We start from the raw sequence: 12,231 nt of genomic DNA, 5'->3' as shown, positions 1-12,231 counted from the left end.
CATGATCAAGAAAAAGAGGAAAAGAGAGACTTGCAAATCTGATTTCTTGAGTAGAGTGAGTTAGATCTAGAGAGAAGAAAGAAAAGGGAATGTGGCAATTCAACTTCTTACTAAATGAGATCACATGCTTCACAATGCTCTGATACCATGTTCTAATAATTAATTTCTATCTTAGAATTGATCTGTGCGAAGATTAGAGAAAAAAGGAGACAGAGAGGAAGAAAAAGATGGGAGAAAGATGAAAACCCCATCAGTTGGATGGTATAATAATACTTCTTTACAAATTTAAACAACCAATCTGCCCTTACACATTGTGACAGCACTTAAGAGAAAAACATAAAGATAAAAGTACCCCCCAATTGTCATGACACTTACCACAATGCTTGGGAAACGCACTAGAAACTGTGTTCAAAAGGCCACTATTCATAAGGGGTAATTTGCCACAGATGGTGAGGTGTTAAGATGATGTGGGTATGGAAATTGCACATGTAGTTAATCCAGAAGATCCCTCATAAGATGAGACGAACTTTACTTAACAGATGTGCAGAAAACTGTGATCTCGGCAGTTTTAGAACCTTCTAGAACTCTTAGTCCTAAGATATTTTTGTATAAGAATCAAGTACAGAAGCACCATCATAATACAAAAATACAAACATAGAATGCGGCATACTTCGACAATGTTGTATGTACTAATGAGCATTCTTGAGGAAATTAGTGTTCAACAAAGAATGCAGGAAAAACCCACACTCAAAATGAAAAAAAAAATAAAAAATTTGAACGATACCAATTTCAATTTCTCTGTCTAGTCTTCCAGGACGTCTCAATGCAGGATCTATACTATCAGGCCTGTTGGATGCAGCAATTACAAGTATGCCATCAGCTCTGCTAATGCCATCCATCAAATTCAAAAGTGTTGCAACAATTCTTTGAGATAACTCTTCACCTCCCTCTTTCCGTGCTGGTGCAATAGCATCCAATTCATCAATAAATACCTAGAAACAGAAAATTGTTAACCATGCATGCAAAGGAAATTGGTTCATTAGAGCATCTTTGTAAGAGAAAATGGTTGAGAATAAAAGATGGAGTTCAGATAATTTGTCCTAAGATGCGAGGGATATGCATTTGAGAATTTTTAGGACACAACTGCTGAAACTTCAATTAATTCTTTTAATTTGAAATTCCAGGGATAACAGGTAAAGAGAGAAACAGAAACTACTAAACTCCAAAACTAACTAAACAAACTGATAAAGTAGATAGCATTTCCTGCGGCTTATTCTTGAGGAAATTCATTGGACTAGATAGGATGCCCTTTTTTGGAACAAGACAAAGTAAATTTTGGCATTATAATTCATTCATTGTATACAAGTATTGACCCCCCCCCCGAGGGAATGTTACATCAAATATCAAATTTTATGGCATAGATGGTACTTTCGAGCAGTGGCTAATGGTGCATAATCAATCAGCAGGGATAGGGAGGGAGTACAAGCATATCATGTGCATCTTTATGCTTGTTGAAAGTGCCCATATTTTACATATGTATATGCTTGTTGGATCCATAATTGTCAAGGCGACGCCTAGGCGGGCACCTAGGCGACGCCTAGGCAACAAGGCACCTTTGGAGGTTCGCCTCGCCCAGTAGCCAAGCAGTTTTGTGCACCAAGTTATAAAATACTTTTATATTTTTTATTTTTTGACATTATAATTATAAAATAGACATTATTAAACTAGAATATTCATTTTATGTGTTTATATACTAATTTCTTTTTATTATTTTCTTGTTTTGTTAGGGTTTAATCAATGCAAACATTGCTAATGCTGCATTGAACCCATGGTTCAAAGTATTGATACACCTCTGTGTATTGGCAGAGGTGTATCGGTACTTATAACGATACTCCCCCTATTTTTTTATTTCTTTGGTATAGGGACCCCAAAGATACAATACAATACACCCGATACAGGGCGTATTGTATCGAAATCTTGATCCTTGATTGAACCTTCAAAATTTTCAAAACCTGAACCAATAAGCAAGGGAAGAACTTAAAATTTTGTCTGATCAACAGATTTTCTTCTTCCACATCTTCTTCTTCTTCTTCCACCTTTTCTTTTCTTCTTTCCTATAACAAAAGTAGGGGTTCAGCCACTATATTTTTTGAATTTTCTTTCCTTTGTTCTTTTTCTTCTCATAAAATGTTGATTTTCTAGATTTAAACATGAAATTTATTCTTCTCTTATGAAAATATGAATAATTATTAAGGAAAGATGGTTATGGAACCTAGAGAAGTACCCTATCGCCTAGGTGTCGCCTAGGCGACTAGGTGACTAGGCGACAAGGCACGCCCCTGTCACCTAGCCTTGCCTTGGCGCCTTGAAAACTATGGTTGGATCATTAAGTAAACATTTCATAATGCTTGTATACCTTATCCAACTATCTATATCTATATCTGTATGTCTGTGTGTGTGTGTGTGTGAAAAGGGAAAAATAAAAAAGGCCATTTTAAGGTGAAATGAGAAATGGAGTATCTAACCACAGCAGGAGCAGCTTGGCTGGCTGAATCAAAGACTTCATGCAATGCTTTCTCACTTTCTCCATAGTATTGACTCACAATCTCAGGTCCATTTACAGAAAAGAGGTTTACACCAGCATCACAAGCACATGCACGGGCCAAAGATGTCTTTCCAGTTCCTGGAGGTCCATGAAGAAGTACTCCCTTTGTAGTGCGTAAACCTAAACTGAAGTACTTACAGTAGTAATGGGTGTTAGTATTGATTATACCACTGAATTAAAAATTACAGAATGTAAGTATGGGCATAATGAAATCTATTTACTATCATATTAAATCATATGTTTTCTCCACTATTTGATTTTAACCTGCGTTTGACATAAACAATAAGTTCCACCAAAAATCAAATGGGAGTTCCATAACTGCAAAATGCCTTTGGAACCAGGGAACCTTCATTTAAGCTCTGGTCTAAATTGGTTGGGATTGTGAAAGCATTAATAAATTGAAGTCCATGAACCGCTCGGGCCAATTGTATTTACTGTTGTTACTAAAAACAACATTGAGGGGATTTGAACCTACACTTAATTTAAAGTTAGTATAGAAGCCATTTAGCTCACATGCTAGTTTGTGCATTTTTGCCTAAATGATAGTTAGCAAAAGATCCCTCCCTCCCTCTCTCTCTTACTCTCTACATCTCTCTCTTTCTATCTGACCATGTTGATCCCAACTATTTGGAGCCTTGGTAGAGGTAGACTTTGCTGGACTGGGTATAGACCTTAGGCACATTGCTGCACAAAATGGTGACTCTCAGAGTCAAACCCATATTCTCATGCTTGTCAGCCCCATCAAGCTACTATTACATTAATGTTAATAAACTTAATATCATATAATTTATAATATATTTTGGTATAATGTCACAGGTCACTGGGTCAACACATTTGTTGAACCATCTGATCTGTGACCTAGTTACCAAAGCAGTCTAAACAGTGGAGTAGCAGGTGAAGGCCCTATTAAAATTGAAAAAATTTCATCAGCTGGGCAAAGGCTTTGAAGAAATTTAAATGGCTGAATACAACAAGTTTACAAGACATAAGGTTTTAATTTTATTTTTCATGTTTGGCAATATATAACCATATAAGTAGTTACCAAAGCAGTCTAAACAGTGGAGTAGCAGGTGAAGGCCCTATTAAAATTGAAAAAATTTCATCAGCTGGACAAAGACTTTGAAGGAATTTAAATGGCTGAATACAAGAAGTTTACAAGACATTAGGTTTTAATTTTATTTTTGATATTTGGCAATATATAACCATATAAGTAGTTATACATGGTATGTTCTCTTTAAGCACAGAAAGTTTTTATTATGTTTCATTGTTTTCATCCCAGTTTTGAAACTTTAACATAATGCTATCTCAGTAATCAAAAGAAAACCCAGACACACACACACACACAGCTAAACACTACTGTTCTGGGTGATTAACTTGTAACAAAATTAAGAAAAAAAAAAAAAACAGAAAAGTACAATGCTAAACACTATTGATAATTGGCAATTACAGAGGCTTCTATAATTGAATCATGAGCAGGGCATGAGCAATTGATCATTCAACAAATGATTTAACTTCCTGAACAAATTAATTAATTAAGATGAAATCTCACTTTCAGCAGAGTGGAACAAAAAAATATGTGAATTATCAAAAAAAAAAACAAAAAAATATGTGATCACAAACAATGAATATATTATCAAGTGAACAATGAAGCACAAGATACTAACCTTGATAGAATGTCCTTCACTGATGAGGAGAGAATAATTTCCTTTAAAATAGCACATTCTTTAGACAAACCCCCCAATTTTGGAAGATTGTTTGTCATGTTAACTTTGAATTTATTGCCTTCAAATATTTGTTGTGGAAAACTTATTTTTTCTCGAGTTTCAACTGCTGATGTCAATGATGAACGTAAATGTACTTTCGTATTACAGTCCACAAAAGCAACATTCACATCAACCACCGAAGTTGAGGTTTGACGAAATAAATCATGTTTTCCTTCATAAGACAAGCTATGGTCAGGGCATTCCTCCAATAAATCATTTGTACCTTCCACACGGAAAATGAACATTTCCCCATGTATTGGGATGGTGACAAGATTCCCAGGGAGTAAATTGCGAGTACGGAGCCAACGAACAGCACAGCTCTGCCAGAGTTCCCTTGTCTTTTTATCATCAAGTGATACTGTTATATCATATGAAGTAAAAGCCTTTCCCTTTGAATTATTTAGACTTGGCACAGATTCTTGGCATCTTTCTGAAAGCAGTCGACTAGAAACGGGAGAATTAAGTTTTTGCTGGTGGAGCAATGGTGTCTTGGGGGATGAAATATTTCCATTTTCAAGTTGATTGTGGTTCATCTCTGATAGATAATTATATGGCTTGTCATGCTCCATTATTAATCTATTCATAGATGAAATCAATTCCAAATATAGATCCTTGCAGTTGTAGAGTGAGAGATGAGAAACTGTGGTATTAGTCGACTCAAGCAACGTATTAGTTCCTTTTGAAAGTGCAGCTAAGGATTGAACTTGAATGGGGGAAACAAAAGCAATTGTGCCTATAGCAGGCCAACCCAAAGTGCATGATAGACTCCACGACAACCGCACTCCATTCTTCAAAACCTTCATAGAGGAAAAGAGCATCTATCAGGAAAAGTCTGAGACACCCCCCCAACCACCCACACAAAAAAAGGGGGGGGGGGGGGGGGGGGTGGAAGGGAAATATAAAAAAACTGTTGCCTAAAACAATGATTACTAAAAATTTGTAAAGAATTAATAAATTTATAAAGAAAAAGAAAGCTTTAAGATTTACTCATATTCTCTTCAACCTTTCAACTACTTAGTCATCAAAGCTGAAATTGGAATAACAAAGCTTCTTCCTTAGAGAGAGAAAGAAGAATGATGAGGAATATTTTTCATTTTTGTTCTCTACTCTATAGGCTACATGGGATTGATGAATGATAATTTAGCACAACCCAAAACACATTTTAATCTTAATTGTCATATTTTCTTTACTTTCCAATTTCCCCTGTTTTCTTTTCTTTTTTTACCAAAGAAGACCAGTGTTTTAAAAGTGCAAGGGGAAATTTGTGCTCGAGGCGTGCACCTTTTTGAAGCAAGGCACAAAAATAAACAAAAAATGCTAAAAGAATAAAAAGTGTCAGAAAATTCAAAAAAATGCAAAAAATGTTAAACATAATATTAATAAAAAAATATAAACTTAATTTTTAAAATAAATTTTTAAAAAAACTATTATCTAAAATTAGAATACATTAGCATAACATGTAAAACATATTCAAATGAAATTTTAAAAATAAAATCAAACATATAAAGCATTTTCAAGCATGTAAAACCCACAATCTCCTTTTCTCTTCAATTGCATTACTTCAAGTAGCTAATGTGAATGTAAAACATATTGCATTCCTGATTCTACAAGCCACGTTTGTACCACACCCCTCAAGGCAAGTCCAAACAAGTCCATGTTAGGGTTTTGCCTCGAGGGGTGTGGCTGGGGTCCGAGGGCTTCACCCCCAGACTAGCCGCTAGGTTCAAAAAAAGCAAAAAAGGCGTGAAATTTTCAAAAGGTACATGCTTGGACTGAGTCGCAAGGTGCATCTAGATGCACCCAAGGTTTGAAATGTTGATGTAAGTGGAAATGTCGGTCATCCAAATATAAGAAACATGTTAGAAATGTCGGGAATATCGTATGGAAATATTGTAAAATTTATAGATATAGTGGAAAGATTTTAAAATGTGCAAAATATAGAATGGTATTTTATGAAATGATAAAAGAAGCATAGGCACACCTTTTTAAATTATTATCTTATTCTAAATCAATAAACAAATCTAAGAAACTAAGGTTATAGACAAAAGAATATGTCTTAAAAGTTGCCCTAGGTTCAAAAAAGCGTGAAATTTTCAAAAGGCACATGCTTGAACTAAGGCGCAAGGCGCATCTAGGTGCACCAAGGTTTGAAATGCTGATGTCGGTGGAAATCTCGATCATCCAAATATATGAAACATGTCAGAAATGTCAGAAATATCGTACAAAAATATTGTAAAAATTATAGATATGGTGGAAAGATTGTAAAATGCGCAAAATATAGAATGGTATTTTATGACATAATAAAAGAAGCATAAGCAAACCTTTTTAAATTATTATCTTATTCTAAATCATTAAACAAAGCCAAGAAACTAAGGTTATAGACAAAAGAATATGTTTTAAAAGTTGCCCTATAAACCTTAAGATTCAGAGCTTAATGATAGAATGAGCTAAAGGAAAATTTAAACTCAGAGAAAATGTAAATGGTTGTAATAGATTAACCAAATAATCTATTACACAAACAAAGACTAATATTTAACTTCACATTTGAAATGAATATTGAGTTAGCTCAAAGTGGCAATCATATAAGTTAGATGGACAATAACTTGCTACTTCACATACCTACAATATTGTCACCAACTTATGTTATAATACTATCTCTTGTACTCCACATAGTATTGGTAGTGTTCAATGGAGAATATGTAAATTCCAGTAAAATTTCATGTTGCTACCCATGGAAGTGGAAATGGAAGTATGTTGTGGAAACTATCTCTTGTATTCCACATAGTGTTGGTAGTGTTCATTGGGGAAATGTCAGTTCCAGTAAAATTTCGTGTCACTACCCTTGAATGGAAATATGTCGTGGAAATATTAGGGAAATTAGGGACATTTTAAACCATGGATGCACCTTTTGAAAGAGCTGCGCCTAGTACCCAGGCAAGGTGCATACCCTAAAATGCACCTCACCTGTGCGCCCATTAAATCACTGTAGAAGGCTACCTTAAAGTGGCTGATTCCACTATTGTCAGGTTTCACTTGGCTGAATCTAGAATGAACCCTATGCTAAATATCATACATAATTCTGACTTTTCTTAGTAGACCTTAAAATGGCATATTTGTTCTTGTACATGTTTTTGTTGAACAAACAGGATATACTCTCCTTTATTGTGTATGTATTTGCAAGGGTACGTCATCCTCTTGATAGTAAGGCAATACAATAAACCATTTACTTGCTATTAGCAGTTTGTGTATAGGATTGTGAGGTGCAAACTCACCATCTTGCCCCCAGCTCCTCCACGTTTCCTTCTCTACCTTTTGACTCCGCCAACTCACCATCTTCTTCTTCCAAGTGTTTCTTCAACTCCCTCTTCCTTTCTGTCTTCTCTGCTTTGTAACCAAATGCCTCACCGTCCTATTCTCTTCTAACCTTCACCTCCCTGAGCACTCCATCATCGTCATTCCTTCCTCCACTTGGGACTTCTTTCTCTATCTTTGAAAATGTCCCATCCACACCTTCCACTATGAATCTCAAGCCATATGTTTCCCCTACAACCAAAGGCTCATCTTGCTTGGTATTACAGAAGCATCCTCCACTTCAACCAGTATCCTTGTCATGTCTAGCTTCTCCCAACTTCTATTTTTATCATCATACTTAAGGAACCTTCCTAAACATTTCCCAATCTCTTCAAAAGTCAATATGCTCCAGGCATGTAAAGGTATGCCAACCACTCTAATCCAGACCACATATCTCTTTCTTCCTCTAGGAATTTCTCCAACCGCCAGGAACCACCAGTCCAATCTCAGATCCAACTCTCTTCTCTTCAACTTTTCTAACTCCAACACTGACTCCAACTTTAATACCCCCCATGATTTTCTCCTTTCCCCACTCCAAAACCGTCCACACTTCCAGTTTTTCCACATCCATATCCTCTCCAACTACTTTGCTTACCAAGCTTGCCTACAATACTAGCATTCTTTCATCCATCTTCTCCGCATCCCTAACATTGGCAACCTCCCTCCCCCTATCATCATCACTTTCGTTGAGGTTAACTTTCCATTTACATCTTTAGCTAATAATTATCATAATCCTCACGAAATAAGTAAAAACCTCATATTGAAACATAGAAAATCAACAAATTTATGAGGAAAAAAAAAAGAGAAAAGGAAACATAGAAAATATAAGGGCTGGAGAAGAAGAAGAAAAAGAAGACAATCTTCAAGTTGCCATTGTGTGTTGATTGAACTCAAACAAATAAAATAATAATAAAAAGAAACTAGTATAAGAATTATAAAAAATAATATAAACCCATAAAGTTTAGTGTAATAATATCATTTTTTTATCAATAACTTTGAAAATTTTCATTAATTAAGAAGCTTTAATATACAACAAGAAGTTACAAAGAAATCAGCATAGAAGCTAACCCAAGACAGAATTACAAAAGTGCCCAAAACATCTTTGTTCTTTGAACCCCTTGCTTCGCTAAGCTATCAGCTAAGCTGTTGGCCAATCTCCTAACCCAACCAACCTGAATAGACATATTTCTAGACATCCATTTGAACCTCCTGAAATCATTCTTCAGCTGCTAGGTCACTCCTTCCCCTTTTTACAACCATTCTTCAACAGCCAGGTCACTCCACTTATTATTTATACTAAAATAATATAACAGTTCAAAGACAACTATGCCCTTATAGGGCAGAAAAACATAAAACAGCATATATAACACTCAAAAAACATAATAAAATTTGGACTCACATAACTACTGTGGTCCCCACCTCCTATCTAACAACTAACATAAAACATCTACTCAGAAAAACATCATAAAACTAATTAATCTTCAACACTCCCCCTCAAGTTGGTAGTAAATGTCACACATTCCCAACTTGCGTAGATCATGTTCAAGCTTGTTCCTTGCCACCCCTTTACTGAGAACATTAGCAACTCTGAAGAGACATAAAGCAAACAAACTTCTCTGGTTGTTACCCTTTTTCTTATAAAGTGTCTATCAACTTCAATGTGTTTTGTCCTATCATGCTTGTTAATGGTGTTAGTGAAGGGGTATTTTGGTCTCTGCACTTGTTGAGAAGGGCACATAAGTCTTTTCCAATAAGTTAATAATATAATAACAGGTCTGGCCGAATCTAGGGATAATTTTTTTCTCTAATTCGAACCAGACCTCTCTTTTCTCTCTTCTTCTTTCCTCTCCTACTTCTACTTCTTGCTGTTCACTTTACTTTACAGTCAACGAACAAGACAGAATTCTAGGGCAGGTCGAACTTCAACATGGTATCAGAGCCACATTGAACAAATCAGACTTGCTAGAATTCTGTCTTCTGTGCATTCGAACTAGGGTTTCTCTTGGGTTTCTCAGCTGTGAGTTGGAGACCGGGAAAAGGGCTGAAAAGGAGTGATCGCCCTCTTCCCTTGGAGGTTCCTATGCCTCCGATTGTGTCGTTGGTGATTGGTTGCTGTGGTTTCTAAGCCCTAATTAGGGCTGGTACGTGTGGTGCAGTGGAGTCCTTCGTGTGGTTGACCTTCAGGCGATGAGGTAAAGTTTTTTTATGCATATTTTCTGTTATGGAATACATGAGAGGTGTAGTACAGTTCGTATGATGGGTTTTCAGATTACAGTATGCTAGGGTTTATGCTAGGGTTTATTCTGGTTTGTGTGTGATTCAAAGGGCAATAGTGTCTACTTAATGGTGAAACTTCCGGTAGCTGTGGATTAGGGTTTGTGTTGTTACAAGTGTGGTTTTCAGCATTTAATATTGCTGAAATTAGTGTGCAGACTTCGGTGAGTAGGGTTTGTGGTGTTGCAGTTTTCAGCATTTAATATTGCTGAAATCAGGGTGCAGATTTCGGTGAGTAGGGTTTGTGGTGTTGCAGTTCTCAGCATTTATTACTGTTGAAATCAGTGTGCAGATTTCGGTGAAGTGTTTGTGTGTAGTGTGCAGTGTGTAGTGCTTAGAATTCAGTGACAAGGGAGTTCGGCAATGGCAGATAACAGTGATAGTAAACCTAGCTTCATGATATCTACTGACTACCTGAATGTCCAAATGACCTCCATTAAACTGAATGGAGAGAACTATGTCCCTTGGGCCAAGTCTGTAGAGGTTTTTTTGAAGGCGAAGAAGAAAGTGAAGCACATAAGAGAGGAGAAACCCCCCACTAATTCTCAGGAGTATGAAGACTGGGAACAAGAAGATGCACAGATCATCACATGGTTGTGGAACAGTATGGAACCCAGAATCAGTGTGAACTTCATGTTTCTTGACACAGCAAAAAAGGTGTGGGATCATGCTAAGAAACTGTATTCATGTCAGGATAATACCACTAGGGTATATCAATTGTATCAGGAATACTTCAATCTGCAACAGGGAAATCAGAGCCTTGAGGAGTACTATGCCAGTGTGAGAAATATTCGTAATAAGTTAAACGTCTATCATCCTCTCACTTCTGATGTCAAAGTTCAACAGCAATAGCGAGAGTAGCTTGATGTGACACGGTTTTTGGTGGGGCTGAAGACTGAGAATGAACCAGTACGAGCCCAGATACTAGGGGGATCTGCTCTTCCATCTTTAGAGGAGGTGTTTGCTCGTCTTCGGAGGGCTTCCATTGAATCTATGGATTCTAATGTCTCAGATAAATCAGCATTTGCAGTATCGAGAGGTTGAGGTGGCAGAAGTGGCGCTCGAGGAACCTAGCCTGGCAGGAGTGGTAGTGGTGGACCTACACATATCCGTGGTGGTGGTCGTACTGAGATTCGGGGAGAGCTCGTGGTAGAGGACGTGGCTCGGGTCCACGGAAGTGTACTCGTTGCAGTTTGGATGGACATACTATTAACTACTGCTATGACTTACATGATCCTCCCTCGACGTGGGCCAACCATGCCATGACTAGTGACACCAGTTTCAGCTCTAGACAGGAGAACCAGTCAGCTGACCCGATGCCTCAGATGGTCAAGGCAAGGAGATGGTGAGTGTTCCTCGGGATGAGTATGAAAGGTTTGTTCAATCCAAGTCGTAGCAGAACACAGCTACCTTTGCACACTCAGGTATGGCTTGTTTGGCATCCACACCCAACCCCTGGATTATTGACTCTGGAGCCTCCAATCACATGACGGGAACTCCAGGTGTGTTTTCATCTCTCACCCATTGCTCAACATCACAATCTGTTACCCTTGCGAATGGCTCCACATCATCTATCTATGGTGTTGGTAATTTTGACCTAGACCCTGTATCCCGATCCTCTGTTTTATTTGTACCTAAGCTTCCATTTAATCTTATGTCTGTTAGTAAGCTAACCAAGTCCCTTGAGTGCTTCATCACATTTTACCCCTCTATGTGTGTTTTTCAGGATCTCAAGACGGGGATGAAGATTGGTGGAGGCATGAAGCCGGTGGACTGTATTATCTTGATGGTGGTGGAAGAACGTCAACGGCCCTTCAGTCATCCATTTCTCCTCTCCAGTGGCATTGTAGATTTGGTCATCCTTCGCTGAAAGTGTTGCAGTCCTTAGTCCCTTCATTGAGTCAACTTTCTGTTTTAGATTGTGAGTCATGTCAATTTGGGAAACACCATCGTGTTCCCTTTCATTTTAGGGTTGATAACCGTGTGTCGAGTCTTTTTTCTTTAATTCATTCAGATGTTTGGGGTCCTTATAAAGTGATGTCATATAATGGATACAGATATTTTGTTATTTTTGTTGATGACTATTCAAGAATAACATGGCTCTAATTAAGTTGTCCAAACCTCTCCAATTCTGTTCTCGTTGTTGCTACTACAATGGATTCCCAATCAATTTGGGAGAGAAGGGCTGAAGAGTCTCCTGTAGTGGCTACATTTGCATTTCCCTTCTTGTTTCTTATC

General features: G+C 37.3%; 1 protein-coding gene across 6 annotated transcripts in view; it reads right to left on the bottom strand.

Moving 5' to 3' along the window:
• Positions 1-12,231, bottom strand: part of CIP111 (Cam interacting protein 111) — a 52,524-nt gene that overhangs the window by 22,587 nt on the left and 17,706 nt on the right. For all 6 annotated transcript variants that reach the window (XM_088952961.1, XM_088952956.1, XM_088952959.1 and 3 more), the window contains 3 exons: positions 4,270-5,165; positions 2,526-2,730; positions 785-992 (listed from right to left, as the gene is read on the bottom strand). In XM_088952961.1, the coding sequence (XP_088809087.1) occupies positions 785-992; positions 2,526-2,730; positions 4,270-5,165 (1,309 nt within the window). The remainder of the gene's footprint in view (positions 1-784; positions 993-2,525; positions 2,731-4,269; positions 5,166-12,231) is intronic.

The sequence above is a fragment of the Nelumbo lutea genome, chromosome 7 (assembly GCF_056320005.1).
Source record: "Nelumbo lutea isolate HS-2025 chromosome 7, American lotus-T2T, whole genome shotgun sequence".
NCBI lineage: Eukaryota > Viridiplantae > Streptophyta > Magnoliopsida > Proteales > Nelumbonaceae > Nelumbo > Nelumbo lutea.
The sequence above is the reverse complement of the archived record's forward strand: the minus strand, read 5'-3'. Positions and strand labels throughout refer to the sequence as shown.